Raw genomic sequence first — 27,857 nt, forward strand, 5'->3', positions numbered from 1 at the left:
TTAAAAACCAGATAATATTTATTATGTCCTGATGCATAAAAGCCCAAACGGAAAGTGGGTGTACTTTCTTTTCTCCATTTGATCAAGAGTTCACATTTGAATCAATGTGATAAGCATTGCATCCATTCATCGCTTTTCAACTAAAGGTCCTTATAGTTCACAGCACAGAAAAGCTTTCTTCGTGGCTCACTAAACAGCACATTAAATCAATCAGCTCTACAGTGTAATTATCATTTGTATAAATAATTTAAACAGCTGTAGATAGTAAATATAGTGGTGATTGTCATGTATAAACCATTACAAATACTGTTTGCTAGCAGTTGGGCTGAATGTTGACAGCATTTGGCTGAATGCGAACAAATTAACATCCAGGTGGTGCAAACACAGAGCTGGCAGGAAATCAGAAGCTATGCAAGTAAAAATAAAACAAGCTGCCTCACAGGATGAAGAGAAAAACCAACAACAACAAAATATAGTGTTACGGTCCAAACGAGTCCATCAGCGGATCAACATAACTTAAATCCACTTTGGCTCCAGAAGGATAAATCCTGTTCGCTTGTCAGTTTGCCTTCAGTTTTCAGTTTTATTGAAGGACTTTGGTTTTAATGTACTGGCAGAGGCAGACCGGAGCCGTGGTGCAGTGGCTCCTCAGGGGCCGCAGGCGGTGGCTGGACGGCCCCGACAGCCTCTCAGACATTAGCAGCTTTACATACGCTGCACTGTAGGTCATCAGAAGTTGGTAGGCTTTAGCCTGAAAGAATAGAGCAGAGTTGAAAGGTCATCAAAGGCAAAGTTAGAGAATCAGAAGGTAGTCTTTCGCCATTATTTTACCTTCTTTATACAATATTTAAGTATTGGGAGCAAAATAGCCTTCCAAGCCATGGTTCTGCCACCGCCGTGCTTCCCAGCTAACATTGAATGGTATCACCCAGACTTCTCCAAACAAACCTAATCATTGTGACCAAAGAGCTTGATGTCTGACCATGATTGTGTTGAAATTGGACCAGGTGTTTCCTTTTGTCCAGTCCATGTTGGTGTAAATCTGGCATCCAGTTTGTGAAAGCAGTTTTGTTTCTGTTGATTGTGAAATTATGCAAAATGGAATTCTGCTGGAATTCTGCAGCAAAGCACTTATTTGTCTCCTTGGACGATGCACAGCTGGCTTCCCAAGAGGACTTAAGGAATTGCAAATTTTATTGAAAGTTGAGTGAATCATATGGCACTGTTCAATCCTAAATACAATTTCATAAAAAGGCTGCATAATTAGCCCGCTTCAACCACTGTCCTCTGCTGTGAGAGAGGTCTGACTGACAGACTGGGTCACCAGAACATGTCGGCATGTTTGTAGTTAACAATAGCCAACTCAGCAACTTTCTTGTTATATTTATCAACATAAAGTTGATGTCAGCCAAAATCGGAATCAGGAGGTTAGGCTTTTTAAAGATTGGTAATCATGATCGGCCAAAAAACTGCGATCGGTGCATCCCGACTTCACACCAAAGATCGATCATCCCTGAGACACAGAACCCGTTGATTCCCTGAACAGTAGGAGAACTAGACGCCCTCTGATGTTTGTAACTGTTTCAGTCATACATTTACGTTTTTCAAACAAAACGCAAAATCCATTTAACCCTTTCATGCATTAATTTTGATCCTTTATGTTTTTCCAAAGTGTTTTTGATTTTCTTAATGCATAAAAAAGGTGGGAATGTTTTTTTTAGTTTTTTTTTTTAGTAGAAAACAAATTGTTGTCAAGATACACAAGCTGTCTACTGCAGTGAAAGGGTTAATGCCTTAATTTGAACCAAACAGAGCCTCAGAACCTGATCAAACCTGTTTTTCTTACAAACAGGATTGGTTTATTAAAACCTCCACACACAGACACTCATCCCCATGGTTCTCATCTCACCTGAGCAGGTAGTGAAGCTTCAGGAACAAGGCTGTAGTTAGAGGTGACCTTTGAGTCCCCCCGCTGGCTGGAGGGTGTACTGCGCCCTGTGTCCTCATTTCTCAGCAGAGGTCTGTTTTCATCAGAGTCTTGCTCGACATCTGAACCGCCGGCCTCTGGGTTGATGGGAGGGAGCTCCGTCACCAAGACTAGATGTGACATTCTGCTCTTCATGGTTTTCTGAGGAGAGAGACTGATCTGATCGTTCTGACGCAAGAATTTATGCTTAAACTGAGGAAAAACCACGGCTTCCCAAGCATCTGGAGTTACGTTTCTATTTAATATGAAGGAGGGCAAAACAGGGGAGCTTCAGTAGACAATCAAACAGCAGGAGGGCAAACAGCAGGACGCTTGCAGTCGACTCACCTGGGTTTCATTTGTCACGAAGCTTTGCTCCTCTAAAGTTTCACACAGCGTCCTCAGGCAGTAAGACATGTCCCAGTACACGAAGTACAGCTGCAGAGACACACAAACAGGTGAAAACAAACGGTTTGTGAACCTGTGATCTGATTCCAGCTTGGTAAACAACTTCGCAAAGATCAACTGGGGAGAATCTGTGACTTTATAAAACTTCATCTGTTTGACATTTTGTCATGTTAGAGCAACAAACTTCAGTGTGTTTTTATACAGAGCAATACTTTGCTGTACATAGCTGTGCAGTGAAAAAATTATTTAATTTAGTTGGGGGTTTTTTCAGATGAACTGAAAGTATTTTTTATCTAGCATTTAGTGCAAATATCTTACTACACTTGAAATAAGACAAAAAGAACTAATCAGAAAGATATAAAAGCTTGTTTTAGGTGAATAATTCCTTAAAATGGATGAAAAAGTAGGTATGAGTCAACATTTATGTCAAATAGTAAATAAAATTGAGGAAAACGTTCAAAAAGTTGATTTTTCTTTACATATTTTGTAGCGTTGTCTAGGATTGAAAAGGGGGTCGTCGGCTAGAAGCTGATGAAGTAAAAAAGTTTGGGACTTTAATGATTTGTTTGATTTGGGACACAAATTAAAACACTTTTCAGATTTTAAAGAAGTACCTGCATGTGTCCGGCGCAGTTCTGGACCCAGTCGGCAACACCCACCATCAATTTATGTTTCATCATTCTCTCATTCACCTGGATCAGCCGAACGTCGATGTTGACATTGATCTGATTGAAGAGAAGAAATTTAGTTTGTTTATGAATACAAATGTGTCCAGCTGTGTGTTGAAATGTAATGCCATGCTTTACTTCTTTGTTACTGTGATGAAGAATGCAGATGATGGCGGTGGTGAGGAGGATGGAGACCAGGCTGACGGAGAGGATGAGGACCCAGTAGTCGGCAACGGTGATGTAGAGGTGGAGGGTTGAGAAAACTGCACACCACAGCACCACATAAAGCACCTGGTAGGAGCAAAAGATTCAAAAATTAAAGTATATCCATCTGAATGTCTAACGAATTGTCCAAGTTTTATATACTCAAGCTGTCATTTACTCATGTAATTTTACAGTAATCCTAATTATTGTAAGATTCAAAGATGGAAGATTAATTTACAATTTATTTAAACCTTTTTTACACATTTTTAAAATCAAAGATGCCAATAAACACACTACAAAAACATATAATCTTAAGTATTTTTATCTTGTTTCCAGTGCAAATATTGAATTAAGACAAAAGAAACTCAAAAGTGACTCATCAGCAAGATATAGAAGCTTGTTCTAAATAAATAATTCCTTAATATTGATGAAAAAAGTACTAATTTCTTTGGAAAATTATTTAAACTATAATATGCGGAGATGGAGAATTGCCACCAGGGGGGGACATTTGGCAACCCCTAGTCTAGTCAAAGTCCAAAACTAAACCCAATAAAGAATTTGTAGCAGACGTGAAAACTGATATTGACAGTGTACCTCTAATTGACTGAGCAATTAAGCAAAGGCAGATGTCCAACTTTAGATCAAAAAGCTTAAATGCAGCAGAAAATGGTTCCTCAAAGCATCAACTCAGGTGTTTAGATATCTACACTGCAAAAACACAAAATCCTACCAAGTCTTTTTATCTAGTTCCTGGTACAAATATCTTAGTACACTAGAAATAAGACAAAACTAACGTAAAAGTATCTTTTTAACAAGATACAGCAGCTTGTTTTAAGAAAATAATTCCTTAATATTGATGAAAAAGTTTAGGTTCCACTGGTGCTGTTACCTAGCAACGCCCAACAAGCCCAGCCCGTAACCTAGCAACCCAGTTCTAGTTCCACTGACAGATTATTTCACTAAAAACACGAGGAAAATGTTTTGTATAAATAAATTTATCTGCCAAAGTAACTAGCATTTTTTAAAAATCAATATTAAAAGAATTTTTGACTTAAATCGAGCCTCTATTTTGTGCTGATAAGTTACTTTTGTCTTATTTCACATGTATAAAGATATTGGCACTAGAAACTAAACTAAAATACTTGGTAAGATTTTGTGTTTTTTCAGAGTGTGGCTCTTGTTACACACCAACCAGATCATTTGATGAGTTTATTAATGCAGCATTGTATTTATTTATGTATTTTTTTCTTTTTTTTTTGGTTCATTTGTTGGCATAAACTACAAGAAAAACTCACAATGTTCATTGCACCGTTAGAAGCTACTCAAGTAGTTTTTGTCACCTGACAAAAAACGAAATGCTCGCTTCCTGTGTCGACTTTACTCATATTTTGACTGTCTAGACAAAAATAAGTTAACAAGGAAGATTGAAAAAACCCAAAGTGGTTAAAGAAGTGAAAATGAAGAAGTAAAAGCAGAAAACGAGTTTGGTAAACTTTGAATACCGGCGCTAAAACAAAGTGGAAAAGGCCCGAGTGTAAAACCATGTATCTTCTGATTGAAGGGACATCCAGAGCTGTTTTCAGTGGATCTTCCATGTCTGTCACAGGAATCTGATTAAAACATACAGTGAAAAATAATTAAAATTAATTAAGATCTTGTATTCACTGTAAAATGAAATGATTTGACTAACCTCAAATCCTTCCTGCTCCAGTTTGGATCGACAGAGATCCAGATCAAATCTGGGGTTCAGCGTTGAACTGGTTGGGATCGCCGCGATAAACTGACCTGCCAAAGACAAAAAGAAAAGATGATTTAAAGCACATGTGTCAAACTCAAGGCTCGGGGGCCAAATCTGGCCCGCCATAGCATTTTATGTGGCCCTCTAGACTCCAAATTACATCAATTTAGTTTGCAAAATTCACACAAAATCAACAAATCTCCACATTTTTTTCCTGATTTTACTGCAAATTTTTCCTCAAAATTGGTCAAAAACCTTCGGCTTAAATGACTGTTGCCTCAGCCTTAACTAGATATAGTCATAGTCCGTAAATAATATGGCGAGTAATAAAAAGTCACATTTAACCTCACACGTTACCGCAAATATTAAGATTTCTTAGTACAATTATTTCTAAAGTAGCACTACAGAATCTGTTATTTTGATTGGAAAATGCCACAAAAAACAATTAGAAAATCCTTGTGGGACTGATCAGTGTAAAGAAATGTTCAATACTTAAACAAACAAACAGCTGTTTCTTCATTTTTTTAACAGTTTAATGGTTTTATCGATACATTCTGGCACAACCGGCCCTTTTAAGAAGATTTTTGATTAGGCCCATAACTGAGTTTTCAGTCCTGATTTAAGGGTTTTAACTTAAAGAGGGACAAGAATGAACAAATCCAACTATGTGGAAACATTGAAGCCTGTTTGTTTCGAAAGAAAACCATCTCAGCACATTGAAACTGTAAAAAATTCCCCAATGGATCAGTGATAATTGGGAAACTTTTTCTCAAATGTGAACAAAAAGCATAACAACTTGTTAAAAGGGGGCGCAGAATACAAATGTGTAGTAAATGTTAATTTTTTATCTATAAAATAATGTAAAAACAAAGTATTGTTTTCCTTTCAAATCCAAATAATACACTGCTTTGTGTTTGGCTATCACATATAAATCTAGTACAATTAATGTGGTTGTAACAAAACTTCACTCAGACATTAAAAATCTACAAACTGGTTAAAAAAATAGATATTTTTAAAGTTATTTTTGTGAATATGTTTACAAAAATAACAGTTAATGAACCTAAATTAAATTTGTTTATATTATGCAAAAATATTTGTATTTGATTCAGTCAAAAATGTTCCTGATCAAACTGAAACATAAAAAAACAAAATAAAATAAAGTGAAATGACGCCACCTGTTTGATTGATATATGATGAATGAACATTAATTTTATCTGAATAACTTGTAATAAATTCTAGATATTCCTTTGATGTTAACAGAATAAAAGCAGCATGTCGGTACCGTTTGTCCATTTGGATCTGTTGATGCTCTGTTGGTCCATTTGGGTTCGTCGGATTTCAAAGTCCACAGCAGCCTCCGCCGACGCCTGGCAATCCCCATTCCTGTCCTCCATCAGGTCAAAGGTCACAAGGTCCTGAACACAAAATAAAAATAAAATCTGTGTACCAACCTACTTAAACTTTAACTGATGACCTGATGTTCAGTGGAAACACTGAAGGTTACAGAAAACTAGCAAACAAACAGAGCAAATAAAAAAAGTAAAAAATATTCAGGACAATAAACCACAGCAGCTGCAAAACAGTAAAATATACTTAAAATAAAAATGGCTGAAGGCGGTCATGACAAAAAAGGACAGCGTCTAACACCAAACAGCTAAAAGTAAGAGAAGAGTTCACTTTTACCAAAGTGGAAAAAAAACCCGAATTAGCTAATGCTAAAGCTAATAGCTTAGCTGCTGAGAAAATGAGTGAAGATTAAAAACATTTGGCTGAAAATAGAGAATCTAACTTGATTTAGAGAAATCTGATCTGACTAAATTGATGACATTTTTGTGACATTATCAGTTCATTTCCGTTAATATTTGTCATCCAAAAAAGGTTTTTCTGTTTTCTAACAGAGTGTATTAATTAAATGTTACAAGCTTGGATTTCTGTAAATTGAATCATAAACATTGATAAAGGTAAGTACATACAAATTGAACTTTCTCCATCTCTCCTCCTGCTCATCACTCATTTATCCCAGATTCTCAGGAAACCGATCCAGATGTGAGAACAAGTCGTGCATTTTGATGCTCGTGTTGCTCCATAGTTCAGAAAGTTGACCCGATTGAGCAACGCCAATGTGATTTTTGGATTCAGCCCATCAAAATGACCCTGAAACAGTTGGAAAAACCCCAGGCGGTGTTTTCAGCTGCTGACCAGTGTTAAGTTATAACCGGTTTCTAAAAAGCTGCCTCGGGCTTCACAGCTGGCGCCAGGAGCTCTTCTGGGTCGATACGTGAAGCGGAAAACTTTCAGCATGTCATGGTTGAAAAAGGCAGAACGTTTCTGTCAGAAAGGCTTTGAAACCGGCCTCGGGTTTTATCTCTCATAAACACGTCGACTGTTCACAGAAAAGGCAAGAAGCATGACAAACAGCAGGAAACCCGGTTACTTCTGCTTTTGGATCCTATATGACATTTACTGTAGTGACACTGAAACTTCATGCTCTAATTCTCAGACTTAGCTTTCAGACCTCTCCTCCTTTTTCTTTTTTAGAAACTGTTTTCAGTTGGGTTTGTGTTGAAAACAGAATCAAGTAAAAATCCCACTTTCAGACCCAACCTTCTCCCTCCATCAGCGGTTCTGACACATTTTTAGCAGAGAGGTGTGAAAACACAACCCCACGTTCTCGAGTTTCTTTCATTTTCACTTCCTCGTTAATGAAGACCTGCTGACACAAAGCTCTGATCGCCTGATGGTGCAGATTGCATGCATGAAATAAGCAGCCTGTCTTATCTTAAGCAACATGCTGAGTGCTTTGCTACCACAAGGACCAAATTACCAGTAAAAAAAGTCCCTATCTGAAAACAGCCTCTGTTAGTGTGTGGCGTTGCTGTAAACATGACACCAAAAACATTTCCTGCTCAGTATAAACTGAACTAGAATATTGTGAGTTACAATCAAAGGATTAGATGTCACATCTTTTAATAGAAAAGCATTTCTTAGGGCGTGTATCTTTGAACAAGAGGAAGTCTAACATTTTTCAAACTTTTTCTTAGTTAAAAAGTTTGATTTCAGTGAGAAATTGAATCCAAAACCAGCGCTACGGGTCCAGAGATGCCGCTTTTAGTAGGACTGAATGTTTCCCACCTGTGGCTCAGATGAAAGTCCATCTTCTGATCGATGAATCTCTGCGTCGTCATTCTTCCTGAGAGACGAAGAGCCTTTTAAACTGGTTCCTTGAAAGCAGCTGGTTGGCAGTTCAGACTTTGTCTTTTCTCTCTTTTTAAGTCTGAACGTGTTCGGCTTGTTCCTCTCTTTCGCTCTCTGGCTTGTGACTCAGATCAGCTGCACCTCATGACTGCAGGAATGCGGTTTGTGATCCTCATGTCTGCAGGAGGAGCAAGAAGAAAACCGAACTGAAATCCTCCACAGTCTAAAAATGACGTCTGGATTCAAAATAATTTTTTTATGCATGAAGGGCTTTTATTTGATCAGGATTTGTAACGAAACGTCAGCTTGTTGACATTTTTTGGAGCTGTTACACATTAACTCATGAGGTCCAAAGAGTCAGTGGAGGTCACGCCAAGAGTTCAGATATTTTTATGGTTCTTTCACTAAAGACAAAAATACAGATAAATGAGAAGTGTCCCAACCGCAGAGCTGCATAAATATAGAGAAGTGAGTGAGTGAGACACTTCATGTTGTATCTTTGTTTTTTTATTAAAATATTCCACATAAAGAGATTTAACTTGAAAATTAAACTTCAATTGGTGCCTTGAAAATGCATTTTAAGTCAATAATTGAATTCTTTTGGCTTTAACTCAGAAATTAATATTTTGTAGTGAGTCCAAACTAGACAGAAAATCTTAGAAAGAAACTAAATATTAGAGTGGCCTTGTAACTTTAAAAGGTTTGAGCTCATTACCAAAAATAAATCTTCAAAAAGCTGGTTGAGAATTATAAGAAGGGAGTAATAAAGTGTCAAAAGAGTTTTCTATTGGTTTTCTTTTAAGAGAGAAAGCCCAAAATTATTTCTACCCTAAGAAGATTTATAATGACTTTATTCAAACCAGATAAAATGATACAAGCATCTCTCAAAACAGAACAAATTAATGTAAAAGGGGAATAAAATTTATAAAAGTGTATCTTTTGCTTTCGTTTTTTTTATGTTTTATTTAGAAAATGTCATGTCATAAAGGATTTATTGATTAATGAAAATGTTTTGGCCCAACTATAAACCTACCAAAATATGGGAATCCATTTGACAGGCCAGGCAAGGTGAACATTAATCAGAGAAAACTCCAGAGGAGCTGCAGAGATCCATTACTCAGGTAGGAAAATCTGTTGGCATGGCAACTGTTAGCTGTACACTAAACCTGTATGAAAACAACTTTTTACTGAAAGAAAAATAAGCAGTTTTCCAAAACACTGGAAGCAAATGTTCTGCTTAGACTAAAATTAAACTTCCGGAACAAGAAAACAAGAAACGTGTGACGGATTATTAACACAACACACAAAAAGAAAAACCTCCCAAGCGATTGGACAACTAAAAGAATAATGTTAAAATCTCTGTTCATCTGGAGGCTGTTTATATCCGCTGGGAAGTTATTGAGTTTTTGGGCTGTTCTGCCCCCTTGTGGCTGAATTCTGGTAACTGCACTCAAGCTGCTTTGTAGTATTGCTCTATTACACGTTTTAAAGTCTAAAAGCTGAAAGACCTCCCCCACCCCCATAAGCAGTTAATAACAGAAATACTTTTATTGTACATTTTTTTTTGGGTGACTAATATGATTATTGGACTAATTACAAATTACAACTTGATGTTTGGGTTTTGGATTTTCATAGCGTTGGCGACAGAAGTAACAGTATTGTTGAATTTTCTCTGCTTTATAAAGTTGATAACATGTTAAGATTCCTACCAATTCCCTGTTCTGCTTATATCAACTGTGAATATTATTAGTACTATTATTTTTATGGGTTTGTATAGTGAAGCAGTGCATTTCCAAAATAGATTGGGATCCAGACCCAAAAACATAGAAAGCAATCTAGATTGATATTAATGACAGCAATCTACTACTACTAATAGCAGAAGACGTAGTAATACTTGAGGAGAGAAGCTAAATCTAAAATGTAAAGTAGCCAAAATTGGTAGTTATAGTTATAATAGGCATAGCACTAGTAGCTGTGTTTCCACCTATACATCATGTCCAACTATACTAATAATAAATGAACATTTCTACCATTTTCTTTATTCATATTTCACTATTTCATAATAATATTATTAATATTATATTATTATTTGTATTAGCAGTAAAAATACGTAACGGTAAATCTTAACAATTACACAAGTTTGTGGAAATAATACAAACACAAAATTAAAAAGTAGCGCTTGCTAAAAAAAAAAATTAAACATAAAAAGTGAACGCAGACAAGGTTTATGGTTTTGATAGGTGCGACGTAAATTGCGTAATTTCCTCTTTTCTTTTGACAGATCGCGGCAGTCACGTGACCTCCTGATCACATGTCCTACCGGAAAAACAGAGCATAAAATGTGCACCAGTCAGTGAGTGACAGAGTTGGTTTTTAGTTCAGGTGGCTTGTTTGGTCACTCGGCTCCCGTTGTGTTTAATTTGATCTGTTCGGAGAGAAGAAGAAGAAACTTGGAGGAGCTGAATCAAACATGGAATCCGGAAGTTGTACTTCTGCTCCGTTCTTACTGCTCAGTGCGCTGCTCTCTGGATGTCTTTGTGCTTACAGCCCTGCGCAGGTACACTGACACCGTTATTAACCGATCATTATTATGGTATAACACTGTTTATATGCTGGTTGAAGCAGGTAGAAACCGTGCTAATAAAGCTGTTGGATGTCGTGCTTCAGTTAAACCGAAATGGAGATATTCAGTTATGTCATCTACATAAGTGTCAAACTCCACCTGCTTTATTCCACGTTTACAGGAATCAGACTTTTCTGTAAGGCTGGTTTGGACTCGTGATTTTTTTACAGGCTTTTGGGGGAAAAAATATTCCGAGCTGTTTATATCTGCTGAAAAGTATTATTGCTATTTGTTTGGTTTTCTATTTAAGATATCTGCAAATATGCTCTCACCAGCTATATTGTTAGGTTCACTGGAAGTGAAGCTAAAACTCTAACTCTCGGTTCTGTCTTAATGAGCCATCAGTACTAAATGCAGGTGAGTCTATAAATGAGACAACATGCCCCAAACGTCGGATATTAGCTATAAACTAGCGATATTAAAGCCATTTTGTTCGTGGTAACATCAATGAGAGATATATTTACCGATAAACCGAGTTCCGTCAGCATAAAAAAACAACAAAAAAACCCCCTAAATACCGCGCTATTCATATTTAGCGAGCAAAGGACAAATAAAAATAATTTCTCCCTATTCTGGTCACAATCAGAGGAAAATGAAGCTGTAGCTTCCCCTATCACGGCATTTAACAAACAAAACCTTCAGAAATAATAAAAAATGTAACAAAATAAAAAGCAGCGGGTTGAGGCGCTAAAAATAGACCTGACGGCTGCGGATGCCGCAAGGCTGCGGGAGTTGCGCGGGGCGAAGAGAAGCGATCTGCGGTGGCTCCACTTGTAAATGATTTAATTATCCCATCTGTAAAAAGTTTAAATATAGTCTGACATGCGCAGTAAAGTGGCTCCTGACAGAACGTGACTTCATACTGAGGATATGACGCTGCTGTGTGGGCGGTTTGATGTCTATGACGTATGGACGGACGTCATAGGTCAGGGTCTTTATTTGCTTTCTTTCCCCCTAAACATCACTTTGCACTCATTCTTCGCAGAACCTTTTGTTTTTGCTAGAGTTGAAAATTATCTTCAACCTGACAAATACCACCCTCATTCATGGAACCAGCCGACAGTGAGCCAAAGTCTAAGACTAAAGGTGACAGGAGAGATCAAGAGGTTTTTAGGAATTTCTTTGCTAGACATTCAGCAAAGGTGGCTCCACTGATAATCCAAGTGGAAGATATAAAAATGTCAGAAGGAGAGGCTTCTCTTTCGGATATTAAAGGGTGCGTAGCTCAGCTTGCCAAAGACAACAAGGACACGACGGCCATGGCAGCTGATATTCCTAAAGAAATCAAGACAACTGCAGAGCTACAGGAAGAGGAGAAAGACCAGTCCGTCTGCAAACCAGAGGAAGACAAGTCCCTCTGTGAACCTGAGGAAGACAAGTCCCTCTGTGAACCTGAGGAAGACAAGTCCCTCTGCGAACCTGAGGAAGACGAGTGCCTCAGCGAAGCAGAGAAAGACCAGTCCCTCAGCGAAGCAGAGAAAGACCAGTCCCTCAGCGAAGCAGAGAAAGACCAGTCCCTCAGCGAAGCAGAGAAAGACCAGTCCTCAGCTAAGCAGAGAAAAGACCAGTCCCTCTGCACAACCTGAGGAAGACCAGTCCCCTATCAACCTGAGGAAGACCAGTCCTCAGCAAAGCAGAGGAAGACAAGTCCCTCTGTGAACCTAAAAAGACCAGTCCCTCTGCGAACCTGAGGAAGACCAGTCCTCAGCAAAGCAGAGGAAGACAAGTCCCTCTGTAACCTGAGGAAGACAAGTCCCATCTGTAACCTGAGGAAGACAAGTCCCTCTGCAGTAACCTGAGTGAAGACCAGTCCCTCAGCAAAGCAGAGAAATGACGCTCAGCAAAGCAGAGGAAGACAAGTCCCTCTGCGAACCTGAGGAAGACCAGTGCCTCAGCGAAGCAGAGAATGACCAGTCCCTCTGAACCTGAGGAAGACCAGTCCCTCTGCGAACCTGAGAAGACCAGTCCCTCTGCGAACCTGAGGAAGACCAGTCCCTCAGCAAAGCAGAGAAAGACCAGTCCCTCAGCAAAGCAGAGGAAGACCAGTCCCTCAGCGGAGCAGAGGAAGACAAGTCCCTCAGCAAACCAGAGGAAGACAAGTCCCTCAGCGAAGCAGAGGAAGACCAGTCCCTCAGCGAAGCAGAGGAAGACCAGTGCCTCAGCGAAGCAGAGAAAGACCAGTCCCTCTGCGAACCTGAGGAAGACCAGTGCCTCAGCGAAGCAGAGAAAGACCAGTCCCTCTGCGAACCTGAGGAAGACCAGTCCCTCTGCGAACCTGAGGAAGACCAGTCCCTCAGCAAAGCAGAGGAAGACAAGTCCCTCTGTGAACCTGAGGAAGACCAGTCCCTCTGCGAACCTGAGGAAGACCAGTCCCTCAGCAAAGCAGAGGAAGACAAGTCCCTCTGCGAACCTGAGGAAGACAAGTCCCTCTGCGAACCTGAGGAAGACAAGTCCCTCTGCGAACCTGAGGAAGACCAGTCCCTCAGCAAAGCAGAGAAAGACCAGTCCCTCAGCAAAGCAGAGGAAGACAAGTCCCTCTGCGAACCTGAGGAAGACCAGTGCCTCAGCGAAGCAGAGAAAGACCAGTCCCTCTGCGAACCTGAGGAAGACCAGTCCCTCTGCGAACCTGAGGAAGACCAGTCCCTCTGCGAACCTGAGGAAGACCAGTCCCTCAGCAAAGCAGAGAAAGACCAGTCCCTCAGCAAAGCAGAGGAAGACCAGTCCCTCAGCGGAGCAGAGGAAGACAAGTCCCTCAGCAAACCAGAGGAAGACAAGTCCCTCAGCGAAGCAGAGGAAGACCAGTCCCTCAGCGAAGCAGAGGAAGACCAGTGCCTCAGCGAAGCAGAGAAAGACCAGTCCCTCTGCGAACCTGAGGAAGACCAGTGCCTCAGCGAAGCAGAGAAAGACCAGTCCCTCTGCGAACCTGAGGAAGACCAGTCCCTCTGCGAACCTGAGGAAGACCAGTCCCTCTGCGAACCTGAGGAAGACCAGTCCCTCAGCAAAGCAGAGAAAGACCAGTCCCTCAGCAAAGCAGAGGAAGACCAGTCCCTCAGCGGAGCAGAGGAAGACAAGTCCCTCAGCAAACCAGAGGAAGACAAGTCCCTCAGCGAAGCAGAGGAAGACCAGTCCCTCAGCGAAGCAGAGGAAGACCTGTCCCTCAGTGAATCAGAGGAAGACCAGTCCCTCAACGAAGCAGAGGAAGACCAGTCCGAGGAGATAAATATGAGAAGGTCTGCTGTAAGAAGTCTTGTCAGAGCAGTCATCCAACAGATTATTGACAAGACAGGAAACAGCCATTACCCTTTAATTCAATATAATTATATCTGTGATCGACTCTTTAAGAAACTCTGGGTTGAAACAAAACCCAGAGTTCTCAAAATGAGCCCAGAAAGGATTACACTCCAGGGGACCACCATCTTTAAAGACCTGATGAAGGAGTGCAAAAACGTAGAGTACATCCTCCTTGTCCTGGAGGCGGGGACCCCAATACTACAACGAAATGTCCTGGTAACGATGGCAAACAGACTACAGCCGCAGTGGAACCCCTTTAAGTCAGTGAGAAAGGCTTTCAGGGAAGTGGTACAAAACCTGCGAGAAAACCTACACAGGCTTATCATTTGTAAATGAGTTACAGCGAAATGTATCAGGTGGAAGAAAAATTTGGAAGTTATGCAATTTAGAAACTACAAGGGTTGTCGGATTTACAAAAAATGAGTAATAAAAGGCAACAATGGGTTAAATAACCACTGAATACAATCAAGGTATGTTGAATACCATTGGAACCTTAAATCAGAAGGGCCAAAGTAACAGAGGGCCACACCACATGTCATTTATGTCAGCTAAGAATGGGAAACATTGGCAATAATTGGCACCAAATCACCAAAACTGAGCAATAATAGATTGGAAAAACGTTTCCTGGTCCAGTGAGTCTTGATTTCAGTGGCAGCATTCAGATTATTGGGTCAAAATTAGGGGAAAATAACTTAAAAGAACTGATCTATCCTGCCTTATATCAATGGTTCAGATGGTGGAGGCGCTGCGGAGCATTATCCTGCTGGAAACAGCAGGATAATGCACCATGTCACAAAGTATAAATCACTTTAAACTGGTTTCTGGAACATGATAGTGTATTGTTCTCCAATGGCCTCTGCAATCACCAGATCTCAATTCAATAGATCAATATATGTGGAGACTTGTATCATGGATACACAGCTGATAAACTTGCAGCAACACTGGGGCGTTATCATGTCAACAACCAAAATATCTGAGAAATTTTACTGAGATTTTGTTGAATCGATTCCACAAAAGAATTTGATCAATTCTGAAGTTACCGTCTATTCAGTCTGTAGAAATGTTATCCAAAGAGCGTAGTCTTCTAATCTGCGCAGAATGTTGCGGACATATTCAATGGAAAGTCTCACATTTCAGATTTCTATTCCGGGCCAATCAGCGAACAGAGAACTTCTGAACGATGACGTCAATTTTCTGCGCTTTATTTTTAGCAACGGCAGCGGGGAACGTGAACAAAGCCTAAATGCAAATTTGCTAATAAAACACCTTGTTTTTTTTTTTTCATTAAAGATATGGGTCTATACATCAAATCAATAACAGACTCTACAAATGAAAAGGCTCAAAGGACAATCTCGATATGTACGTCTTTGCATGTTCTTATCTAATCACCCCTGGTTGTATTGCTTGAATGTTGTATATTTCATTATGCTGTTTTGATGTATACTAATTTCATTTAAATAAAGTTCATTAAAAAAAAAATAAAAAAACGTGAACGAAGCCGTTCAGTACGTGTTAGTCACGCTTACAAATACTGAATTAACATTCGCCTCGTTCGGCTCGGTACTTCTCTCTTGGAGGAGTGGAGGGTGGCTGTTAACAGCGTACGCAACTTCCAGTAAGCGTCGAATTGGCGCGTTACATACGTCACGGACAGACGTTAGCAGTTGGGTAAATTTTAAACTTCAACAGATTCCGTGCTTCCATATCGTTTGTATGAAGCAAAACAAAGACAAAGGGGCTTTTTTTAAAACATTTTTTAACCAGACTTCTCGCTCCGAGGATTTTTTTTGTTTATCTGTTCTGTCTCCTCAAACCTCCAGTCGGTGGTGGGACATGATTGTTCTGCTGGAGGTTTCTTCCTGTTAAAGTGGAGTTAGAGTCATTAAATTCTGAAAATACTTGAAGATATTTTGATAACGGGCAGCATTGTTTAAAATCAACTCTTTTTTTTAGCTTTATATAATGTTACATAACATTATAGTAAACACTTCGTGGTACTGCCTGAGTTTATTATATAAACTAATTCTCAGTCCAGGGTTCCTAAGAATGGTTGTAAATGCCATAATGGAGGAGCATTGATGTGATAACTTAATGAAGGCGGAGTGTAAGACAGAGGAGGAGCTTCTTAAAAAGACAGAAGCATCAAATTTAATTTGTTATGGTTGATAAATTCAGCATTATTATGACAGCGAAAGGTAACAGCTACTTTTTTTGTGCTATAAAACGGCACAATGTTACCGCCCTTTAAGAAAAAAATTTAAAAGTAGAGTTTGGATGTTGCTGACAATATAATATATCCACAGTCATTCCAGATGTTAAACTCCGAGGCTCTTTAGAAAGGTATTTACATACATTCTAGTATTATTCAGGTGTAATCATGTTTTCTTCACCTGTTTGCTGTTTTTTCTCACAACATGCAGAGAAATGACGGTGAGGTTGCTCAAGGTTTCGCTTTGTACTTCCTTTTCACAAACTCACCAGACTGTAACAAGACTGCTGATGATAGATATTTTTTCATGCCTCAGCTTGTTCTGCTCTCAAACATTCAAGCTATTTATCTTTCTCTTTGTCAGCCTTGATTATCCTCAACGCTATCTCTTTATCACCTCTTCTATGTTGCTTAGCTTGATCCTCTGGTGTTTGAGGAGCAGCTGCTGTGGGTGAGCGGCGCCCAGGGTCAAGTGAACACCTACAGAATCCCGCTCATCACTTTTACTCCCCAAGGAAGCCTGCTGGCCATCGCCGAGGGCAGGAAGTCGTCGTCCAGTGACGTAGGAGCAAAGTTTATCGCAGTGAGGCGATCCACTGACAAAGGCAAGATCACCACACTGAAAAATATCAAATAAAGCTCCACATACTTATGGGTTTTGGATAGACACTTAGATCATGTTAAAGCATTAGGTTTCCAGAAAGGTGAGGTCTGTTTCACTTCCATCATCTGCTACAGGAAACACCTGGTCTCCGACCGCCTTCATAGTAGACGACGGCAGCTTTCCGGATGGCTTGAACCTGGGCTCCGTGGTTGTGGACGAAGAGGCCGGTTCGGTGATTCTGATCTACAGCATCTGCTTCCACCTGTACCACTGCAAGCCAGCTAGCACCATGATGGTGGAGAGTTGGGACGATGGCCTGAGCTGGAGCCGACCCAAAAACCTCTCGGAACAGCTGGGAGTGAAGGCCTTCGCTCCTGGGCCAGGATTCGGCATCCAGGTGAGAAAGGAGATACCTGATATGCTTGAATAACATCGCATTAGAATGCTTCATACATGAACTTTGACCTCTATAGAGAGGTCAGCATGTAAGAATCCTGGTTGGACTGAAAAAGACTTGGGGACCCCTTCTAAAATATATTGATAACTTTAACTGAAGGATTGATTTGAACTTCGATGTGATAAAAATATAACTTGTTGGGAAAAGGAGGTGGAATAAGTGGTGCACCGATTGCAGTTTTCTGGTCGATCGCAGATTACTGATCTCTAAAAAGCCTGACTTGCCGATTTTGATTTTGGCTAATACCATTTTTTTTTGTCTGAATTGTCGCTAAATATAGCAAGAAAGTTGCAGAGTTGGCAACAGTGGGGTGAACATTGTTAATTACCAACGTGCAAACTTGAATTGGAGGGCTGGCCTGTCAGCCAAACCTCTCTCACTGTAGAGCAGAAGAGGACAGAGGTTGATTTTTAGATCTTTGCCGAGGTAGATAAGATTGGTAAGTATCAGCCGATCTCCCAAATTAAGGAAATTGGTGCCGATAAATCGGCTGCCTGTGCTGAATCCATAGTTCTTGCTAGCTAAATTAAAAGGTTTAAATTAATGCATCTAAGATTAGAAATACTGTAAGTTGGCCTTAAATACGTTAACACAAGTCCTAAAGTTTGTCGTGGCATTACTATTTAATTTTGTATATTTTACGTACGTAATTTATTTTTCTCAGTTGAGGCCACTGCTAACTAGCTGCTAATAAAACCTTGCTAGCTAGCTTGCTCTTTTGTTTCTATCATTGGTAAGTGTAACTTATCTCCAATTGGCTGGATGGGACTTTTGTTGCTGTTGGAAATATTAGTTTAATTAGACAAATTTTAATCAAATCGCACTCATTTTATTTAAGTTTTCTTAATATATTAAGGAACTTATTATATTAAGTTATATATTACTACTGATTAAGTTATATATTGATTAAATGTAACCTAAATTGAGGCCTACTCCAAACAATCATAACCAATCTAATATTTCAACATGCGCTAAAGTTTAAACATTGTTAAAATTAGCACAATTAAACTAATATTTCCAACATTGCCAACCCGTATGATGCTTCGACTCTTCTTGGCATTACTATATAAAATATGCAGTTTTTTTTTTACATTTCTGTTATGATTTAGGTCTTAAAGTTTATTCATAGTGGACTTAAAAAAGATCTTAAAATGTCTTAAATTTTAGTTAGTGAAACCTGCAGTAGCCCTGGCATGGCTGTGCTGGTTGCTGGGAGACGGAGCTGGGAGGCTGCAGTTTAAAATGTAGTCTTTAGATTGTCAAAGTAACAATTTACCATTATATTTATCAAGGAGAAGGACAAAGAAGTTTTAGATGTACAAGCAGAACTTCATATGGTTTATTAAAACTTTTGACTGCATTCACCAAGGATTTGCGCCCAGTGCTCTACCTCAGGTTAAAATTACTTTTCAGGATGTAACACTCTGTGTAGTGGCAGCATCTTGACTGAAACCCTGCTGAAACGGCTATGAAAACAGGACAACACTATTGGTGCTTCCTCCTGAACAGTATTACTGTAACTGATGGTGGAGATGCAGAAAGTGCCTACAGTGAGAAAAGCAGCAGAAACCTGTTTAGCGAATTATTATCTTCAAATTGAGAAGGTGTGCCATGTTTTCTGCAATCCAGTCTCATTTAAAACAGTCCTAGAGGGTCTGAAGATCCAAGTTCAGTTTTAATTTAGGGATAACAACCATGAATAAAGATTTTTCACTGTTAAATTAGCAAAACTTTAAGCTGAATGGCCTGTTTTACAGCTGCATTTTATTGCGGTCATAAGAAATCACATGTGCATGTTATGTCTTTCACATCACATGCCCGCAGTTAAAGGCTTGAGATCATCATTTTAGAAGAACCTTTCTGAGTCTTTGGAAAGGTAGTCAACTCCTGAGTGAGCCACAGTTTCCTTTATAGCTAAACCTTGAACAATTGTGGTATTTTTGTTTTTTAATTCTGTTTACAATAAAACAGGAAACAAAATTGGTTCTTGTTTCGAGTTAGAGGGAAAAAAAAAATCACTCTGAAAGCCTCAATAAACATCTGATGTGAGCAAAGTTATGTTGATTTCCAAGTTGCAAATGTTCTAAAAATATCATCCGCCTGGATTATTAAAGCTGAATTTTGCATTTCATTTTGTTGTGGTGTAGCTACACTGAGACTTGCCAAACTCATATATTATTGTTATGGCATTTATCCGATCTGATCTGAGTGAATTTGCAACATTTTGTCAGTTTGTGAATGAAAACTGTTAGTATACAGCAACAGAATCGTGATTTCCAGCCTGGCTGTTTAGGTCGATGTGTTAATCTCATACATTTTTACCTTCCTTTGTAGTTTCACTCCATACTGAAAATAAATACCCTAATTTATCCGTCCTTTCTCCCATTTTTAAGAGTAAAATATTGATATGCGTGAAAATTTTGCTGTTTTTTAATGCAAGCTGGAGCCAGAGTAAACAAACCAACATGTCATCTCCAGTTTTTCGTTGAATCAGGCCAGGTTGCAGCGAGAAAATCCAGTTTTATGGATCCTCTTCATGGCACACCACTCTGCATGTGATGACATGATTTTATAGCAAAATTACCCACAAGCTAAGCCTGCCACAGTCCATTAAAAGTGATGTGAAACCTCTGAGATGTTTGCTGTTGCGTTTGGTGTCAACAGCTTCTTTCTTTATGAAATGAAAACGTTTCCCTCTGCATCAGCTCAGATGTTTCTTCAACTCTTAGTGAAAGAAGGAGATAACAAGTCGCTCGATAATAAAAGTTGTTTTACTTCTTTGCACATGATAGCACTTAGTTATTATAAGCAGTTTTCTCGTTAATAGTCTTGGCATTTTGTTGCAGTCCAGGAGACAGTCAAACTGAGTCTCCAGGCTGTTTTATGTTGAGAAAAAAGTTGTTTCTCAAAGTGCGAAAAATGTAGCTTTATATTAAAGCTAAAAATAGTGTGCAAAGAGCAGATAAACAGTTTCCAAAATGAAGAACTGCATGTTAGATCTGAAACCATCCAGCATGATTTTAACCTTTTATTTTCAAAACAACATTTTATTGACTCACTTGGATTATCCGTTCTCCTAATATCAGTTTTAGTGATTTGGTTGTCTGTCGGTGGACAAAGAGAAGTGAAAATTATCTCCCTGATTACAACTTTGTAAACACTGCTGGGCGTTGCATCGTCTTTGTCACCATCTTTTTGCTCGATGATGCAGGCTTCAGGCAGATAATTTGTCTGATTTTCCCCCCTTTTGTTTGTTTTCTTGTGGATTTTGGTGCAGATACTCGACAGGGCAAAGCACAACGCTTTGTGTCGGGCCAAACGCAAAAATATTGTAAAGAGATTGCTTTTATTTTTGTTTCCTAAATTACAAATAACACCATTATACCCACCAATAATTTCTTTACTTTTTTTCTAATATGACAAAACTTTGTCATAAAAGATTTGCAATGCGCGTCTTTATTCGACATGATAGCTGTTATGTTACTAGGTTTTTGAATTTTTCTACACTTCTAGTAAAGTTATGGTGTAGCAAAGGAAGATAGATTTATTTTTTATGTGCTTTTCAGGCCTCCTCCAAAGGGACGGATGTGATTGTGGAAGTTGCTGTAGCTGGGTATTTTGAGGACATTTTAATCCTGGTCCAAACAGGAACGATGGACTTTAAAGTGCTGTTTACGTTGCAGGCGCCAGATTATCAGCCACTGTGTCGCTACAACCTGTAAACAAAATAATTAATGAGCTTGTTCTCTCCTTTGCCTCTTTCCTACAAAACAGACCTTGAAATCTTATAATTCAGTATAAAATAGGAAGTCTGACACCCTTTAAGGTACATTTATTTATTTTTTCATTTAATTTGATGCGGTTACTCATTCAGACATCTCTCACGTGATTGTGGATTAAATTAGAAGCTTTTTTTCCATTTGTAAGCAAAACGAACAGAAGTTTTCCAACACTAAAACAATCTCTTTTGCTTTTATATCTCATCTCTATTTATGTTGTTTTTACTATGCATCCTTTGTTACAAATCATTTGTTGCAGCCCTACGCAGCCAGAATGTGTGGGGTTTGCAGCGACATTAGCTGCCCTTTTCAGACAAAAACTGTGTGATGCATTCATTCTGTTTACCTAAAAAATGATAAAACCCTGTGTGATAGCAATAACAGCTGTTACATTCTGCACCCTTTGTGTCCTTTTGCGCTACAGAAGCGCCTTGATCCTGCAAAGGGGCGGTTGGTTGTGTGTGGCCATGGGACGATTGAGGGGGATGGAGTGTTTTGCATCCTGAGCGACGATCATGGAGAAACGTGGCGCAACGGAGCAGCCCTCAAGAGCATCCCTTACAACCAACCGAAGAAAGCTCAGGACTTCAATCCTGATGAGTGCCAGGTACGTTTCTGTCCAGACAGAGAGGATTGCACGCTGCAGGATCCCATTTTTTGTTTTATTTATTGTGCTGTTTGTAGCACAAAGATGCTGTTTTCTCCAACTATGACTAAGAAAACTAAAAGTATCTCAGCAGTATAGTGAGAAGTTCCAGATTTCTTTTTTGTGTACATTTAAGTATTAATATCAGGTATAGACACTGAAAAACAGCTGATGTTAGTCTGAATCTGAGATCTATCGCCCCCTGGTGGCTGCTATGTTTTTTTTCAGCACAAAATCTGGTTTTGATAAGTTTTACCACAATCGCCAAAGGTCCTGAGTGGTTATCATATATTTTTTCTACAATAAAAAATGAAAATAAATAAATAAAAAATAAATCAAACATGCAATATTACAATTTAAAAAAGGAATTACTTTAGGTCTGACATAGTTTCTCAAGTGTTTTTCTTAATAGAAGTAAAGATTCCCAACTTTTTATATTGAATGTTTTTTATTTTGCTGTTTAGAAAATGTTTTTACTATACAACAATGAGAACTTAATTCAAAGACTTTCGCTGCGTTTATCCTAGCTTAAAGAATGGTTGTGCTCAAGTCTGTCTTTTGAGAAAAAAGTTTCAGGAAGTTTGCTTTCATTTTATGACATCAAAATGAAAATTATGATGGATAAAAGAGAAATGCTTTGTGTTGCATCCAGTTTAAAATATATCTTAAAATATATTCCAAGGATTGCAGACGGTTCCTGGGTCCCTGATTCAGGACAACATAATAGATGGGTGAACAGAACAAAAACGAAACAAAATAATTACACATTCAACAGAAGTTCAGATTCCATTTTCCCTATATTTTCACAAACTAAAACTCGGTGTTGGATAATATTATCCCTCACTGGAGAGTTTTTGACCACACTCACTGCTTTTACAAACAATATTTAGATATTTATAATGTAATAAATGATGCTTTACTTAATACTTGATTGCCTCAACTGCAAGGTTTCAAATCTCTGTTGATGTTGCACCAAAGGTCCCCATTTTGTTATTCTATAAACAAAATAATATTTGGTATTTTTATAAAGATTTTGTTCTTTTTTATGCTCTGGAAAACAAATCACCATTCCTAACATACCTCCTTTCTTTCGAACCCTGTCCGTCTATTTCTGCCTTCCTGCAGCCGGTTGAGTTGATGGACGGCAGCATCATGATCAACGTCCGGAACCAGAACAACTACCACTGCCGCTGCCGCATGGTGGTGCGCAGTTTGGACGGAGGCCTGACTCTCCCCACAGAGGAGCTGTTCTTCGACACCGCGTTGATTGATCCCGCAGTCGCGGCTGGAGCTCTGCAGAAAGACGGAGTGCTCTACTTCACCAACCCGTCCAGCGACCAAAAGAGTAAAAGCCTTTACAAATATTCGCTTTTGTTGGTAAAATTTGTTGGTAAAAAGTTGCCTAGCTTAAGCTACGTTCATACTACAGCCGGAAATGACCCAATTTCGATTTTTTTCCCCGCCTTAACGCGACCTGTATCTGAACTTTACATGACAGTTTTAACAGTTTTAATTATTATTTTTTGAATGTGACCCAGGCCACTTGGATATCCGATACGATCCTGATCTTTTCAAATGTGATCTAAATCCTAACGGCCAGGTCGCGTTCAACCGCACGGAACGTCATTGACACTCGATAAACGTCACTACTCTGCTTCCTGATACGCGCAAGTAGGAAGAAAAACAACAACGATGGCGTACGATAATGAGGATTAAGTTGTTCATATTCTGGCTCCAATCGGATAACAACTTTAAAATCGATATGCTCTGCCGTTAGCATCCATGTTTACTTCCGCAAACACGGAGCTCTTCTTCTTCTTGTTATTGGCTCTTGACTAAAGACATTATCGCCACCTAGTGGTATAGGGTGTAGTTTATAAGGATTTAATTCTTTCTATCTATCTATCTATCTATCTATCTATCTATCTATCTATCTATCTATCTATCTATCTATCTATCTATCTATCTATCTATCTATCTATCTATCTATCTATCTATCTATCTATCTATCTATCTATCTATCTATCTATCTATCTATCTATCTATCTATCTATCTATCTATCTATCTATCTATCTATCTATCTATCTATCTATCTATCTATCTATCTTATATAATCAAATTATATGAAGCAATTTAGTTTACTTTAAAAATCAAATAATGATTTGTATATTCTTACTTACTATCCAAGTTCTTTTTTTTAAATAAAAACCCTAATGTCTTCCTTAATAGTTTCAAATTCTCTCTTCATATATCTTCTCTGTTTTCCATATTTACAAACACTGAGCATTTTTTCTTCTTTTTTATGGCGGTTGGCGAAACACTGAGTCCACTCTCTAGATGTGACATTATTGCTCCCTCTACTGCGCATGCGGGACACTTTCAGGCTGTTTTCTGTTCACACTGGAGATCATATACAAGTCGCATTTATTTGGAAGTGTTTACGACAAAAAATTTGTAATTGGGTCCATCCAGGCCGCAGTGTGAGCATAACCTTACCGAACTCTCCTCAGGAATAAACATGACGCTACGATGGTCTCTAACGAACGGAAAAACCTGGGAGAACAAAGCCGTACAGATCTGGCCGGGGCCGAGCGGCTACTCTTGCCTTACATCTCTGAACGGTGACTCTGTAGAAGATCAGAAATACATCTTCGTCGTTTATGAGAAGGGCCACAAGGAAATCGTTGAGACCATTTCATTTGTGAAGATTCATCTGTACGGCGGCCGGTAGGACGCGCAGGATGGAGGTAAGAAGAAACAACACCAGGAGTCAATCGATGAAAATATTTTCACTTTCCTCAGACTTCCTATTTAATTTTGTTTTGTTTTCAGATCTAAACCTTAAAGGGAAAAAGGATGCAAGATAGTACAACAGCTTTCTCAGGAAGAGAATAAGAGCCTTTTTAAACACACTTAAAAAATGCATGTTGGGAAAAGGAGGCCCTGCACTGTGAATTTCCGGCTTCTGGATCTGTTTTGCTACTTTTATTATTTTTATAACAAAATCTTGTTTTGCCAAATAATTGATGAGTCTTAATTTGTATTTCAATGGACAAGGCCTTTCTAAACAGGATATTCTTGGGGAATACAAATGAAAGAATGATTCAGCACTGCAAAAACACAAAGTCTTACCAAGTATTTTTGGTCTAGTTTATAATGCAAATATTTTAGTACATTTGAAATTAGACAAAACTAACTTACAAGTAACTTTTCAGCAAGAAATACGAGTTTAAGTGAAAAATGTCTTAATATTGATTAAAAATGCACCAGCAGATTATTTCATTGATAACATGCAAAAAATGTCTTGCTATAATTTAAATAATTTGCCAATGGAACCAGAACTGTTTTTTAAAAAAAAAGACTTTGTGTTTTTGAAGGGATTTAAGCTATTTTTACCACGACAATTATATGGTTTACTTTTAAACTTTGTCTTTAGAGATGCTTGGTGGACTAAGTTCTAAAAACAGAAGGAAAAATGTAATATTTCCTTCTACTTCATGGAAAGATTTTGCATGGGAGTTCCAGTCCGCCGAAGCCGGTCAGCTCCTTGGAGAAGACATACGGCATCGAGTCGCAGCTCATGGATATTTTTGTGTTTACTCCAGATGCTGAAACTACGATTTCTGTCTTCACTAAAAACTATTTCTGATGTCAAGAACCAGGAGGTCTGACTCAAGATGCTTCCTAGTAAGCGTAAAACTCATATCAGCAGTTATTTAAGTCAGTGCTTCCCAACCCTGGGATGTTGCTTCAGTCCAGCTAATTTCAGTTGATGACTGATTAACAGGCGTTTGTTGAACTGCAATCAGTTGAATCATGAACATTCAAGCAGGGAGACCTCTAAACCAGTGTTTCCCAATTCCAGTCCTCGGGACCCTGCTCTGCATGTTTTAGATGTGCCTCTATACCAGAACAGCTGATTCAAATGATTGCATGGCATCTTCTGCAGCCACCAAGTACTGCAGGAGCCTGTTAATCCAGGTGTGTGGCAGAAAGGAAACATCTAAAACATGCAGGCAGGGGGGCCCCGAGGACTGGAATTGGGAAACACTGAACTAAACCATGTAGGGCAGTGTGCCTTGAGCACCAGGGTTGGGAAACACTGATTTAAGTCACTTTAAATAATGTAACATACTGGTACAGAAAAAACGGTGTAACGCACATGTGTTCAACTCGAGGCCGGTGGGCCAAATCCGGCCCAACGTAGCTTTTTATGTGGCCCTCTTGGTTCTAGACTAAACATTAAGTCTGCTTCAATATCATGTTTTCAATCAAATCAATGCAGTTTTTATCTGTTTACTACAAATTATATCAATCAGTCCCTCCGGTTTCTTGTGAATTATTGTGGAAATTCACACAAAATCAACAAATACCCACACTTTTTGTGTTAACACATAATTGGGAGTTTATTGCAGATTTTTCTCATAAATTGTCAAAAACTTTCTTACTTGTAGTAAACAGTTGCCTCAGCTTTAATTGATCTCAGCTAATAAACATAATCTATACAGCGAGGAATAAAAAGTCGCATTTACCATCATATTTCCAAATTAGCACATTTAAGCATATAAACATTCTGATTTTTGCACAAAAAAAAAAGAAAAATCATTACAAAATTCAGGAGGGACTGAAAATATATTCAATATTATTTAATTTTAAGAATTAACAGTTTATTGAGTTTTATCAATTCATTCTGGCTCAAACAAAATGAGTTCGACTCCCCTGCTCTGAAGGTACTATATTTGGCAGTTTGGGAGGTTTGATAATAAGAAAGAGGTTCTGTCAGCAGAATGAGCCAATTTGTGGGAACTAATGTAAAATACTCAAATTGGTTGAGAAAAATCCAGAGTCTTCTGCAGAAATCTGACATTCAGAAACCTTTTTATAGCATGACTGGATTCTCTTCTATGTAAATTCAGGTTTTTATGCTGCATACTTGCTGTAAACTAGAGGACTTTGTATATTTTCCAGTGATTTTGACTGTTATGGGTTTGAGTTTCACATGTTAGGAAAAAGCACAGAGAATAACTGTGAAATTAGATCCCACTCCACTTTTTAATCTCTCCACAGTTTCCAGCCACTGCAGTGAAATCCTGTTTTTAACATGAAACAAAACTTTTATTTTTTTAAATAGGCCTTATTGTTTTGGGGTTTCATTAAATGTAACAGTCATCTGGTATAGCTAACATATGAGGTAATTACTTTGTTTATGATTCATTTGAGGACAGAAATTATGTTTTTTCTTCCCTCCATAAATTCATGCATGATTTTTTTTAAATGTAATTATATAAAGTAATATAAATAGTATTATGGGATGATGCACTTGTATATTTTTGTAATACCTCTTGTTGAGGTTGAGTGATTTAAAACAGTCGCAATGTTGTTGTTTTTTTATATATTTGTGTGTGAAAGAGAATAGTAAATATGACCTAATTATCAGAAAATACTTTGAATTCACTAAGATTTTTCTAAAGTGGTCAAATGACAAAAACATCTAGTTTCTGTCTAAACACAAACTAATTCCCAGCAGTGGTTTATTTCTCTGGGTTTTTCATTACAAGACACTTTAAATCCGTCACTCTGTGCTGATAGGAGACTGTTGCTTTTTGAACCTTGACCTTATGACTTCATAAATACAAATTCCCGACATGTTATTGTTTTGAGGGAATGCTGTTCAAATAAATAAAATCAGTTTTCTGATTATGTGTTGTATTTATTTATGGAAATTATTTAATCTGTAGATTTGAGTCTGATCCCGATTCCTATTACTGTTAAAATAAACACATAATCTTATGAGAGGTTCGACTGCAAGTTATATAATATTATAAAATCAGTAATCTGTGTAAGAAGATAATTTTCTCTCCAATGTTTAGATTTTCAAATCTGGAAAAAATTTAATTATTGCTATGGATAATTGTCAAGTATTGCTTGATTATATTTATTTCTGTATCAAAAAAACTTAGAAATATTGTAAGTCAGGGGTAATAACTTCTGCTAAAATGATTAAAAAAAAAGTTTTTAAATATAGATACAATAACAAATACAGGTTGTAGCAGTTTATTCAAGGAGTA

General features: G+C 38.4%; 2 protein-coding genes across 3 annotated transcripts; one reads left to right on the forward strand and one right to left on the reverse strand.

Moving 5' to 3' along the window:
- On the reverse strand, nt 1-22,999 carry LOC122843395 (transmembrane protein 268). 2 transcript variants are annotated; one of them, XM_044138101.1, is made up of 10 exons: nt 22,869-22,999; nt 8,117-8,357; nt 6,267-6,399; nt 4,937-5,031; nt 4,749-4,856; nt 3,181-3,333; nt 2,989-3,099; nt 2,315-2,404; nt 1,910-2,128; nt 1-751 (listed from the first exon to the last, which is right to left on the reverse strand). In XM_044138101.1, exons 3-10 carry the CDS (start codon nt 6,376-6,378, stop codon nt 584-586), a joined length of 1,056 nt encoding a protein of 351 aa, XP_043994036.1. In that variant the 5' UTR covers nt 6,379-6,399; nt 8,117-8,357; nt 22,869-22,999; the 3' UTR covers nt 1-583. The 2 variants fall into 2 exon arrangements, with proteins under 2 accessions (XP_043994036.1, XP_043994037.1); XM_044138102.1 differs by lacking the exon at nt 8,117-8,357 and having other exon boundaries at nt 22,869-22,947.
- Nucleotides 10,452-27,487, forward strand: neu1 (neuraminidase 1). The gene is made up of 7 exons (XM_044138100.1): nt 10,452-10,736; nt 16,718-16,907; nt 17,041-17,303; nt 21,567-21,749; nt 22,914-23,133; nt 24,300-24,536; nt 24,622-27,487. Exons 1-6 carry the CDS (start codon nt 10,650-10,652, stop codon nt 24,518-24,520), a joined length of 1,164 nt encoding a protein of 387 aa, XP_043994035.1. The 5' UTR covers nt 10,452-10,649; the 3' UTR covers nt 24,521-24,536; nt 24,622-27,487.
- The last annotated feature ends 370 nt before the right edge of the window (nt 27,488-27,857 follow it).

Source organism: Gambusia affinis, linkage group LG14 (assembly GCF_019740435.1).
Source record: "Gambusia affinis linkage group LG14, SWU_Gaff_1.0, whole genome shotgun sequence".
Taxonomy (NCBI): Eukaryota; Metazoa; Chordata; class Actinopteri; order Cyprinodontiformes; family Poeciliidae; genus Gambusia; species Gambusia affinis.

Bases quoted from the DNA above. Each gene is read 5' to 3' on its own strand.
- LOC122843395 (XM_044138101.1), bottom strand. From the start codon at position 6,378: ATGGAGGACAGGAATGGGGATTGCCAGGCGTCGGCGGAGGCTGCTGTG. The intron at 2,129-2,314 runs GTGAGTCGACTG...CTCTCTCCTCAG, and splicing joins TCGTGACAAATGAAACCCAG to AAAACCATGAAGAGCAGAAT. The intron at 752-1,909 runs GTGAGATGAGAA...CTATTCTTTCAG, and splicing joins AAGCTTCACTACCTGCTCAG to GCTAAAGCCTACCAACTTCT.
- neu1 (XM_044138100.1), top strand. From the start codon at position 10,650: ATGGAATCCGGAAGTTGTACTTCTGCTCCGTTCTTACTGCTCAGTGCG. The intron at 21,750-22,913 runs GTACGTTTCTGT...GCCTTCCTGCAG, and splicing joins TCAATCCTGATGAGTGCCAG to CCGGTTGAGTTGATGGACGG. The intron at 23,134-24,299 runs GTAAAAGCCTTT...AACTCTCCTCAG, and splicing joins CCCGTCCAGCGACCAAAAGA to GAATAAACATGACGCTACGA.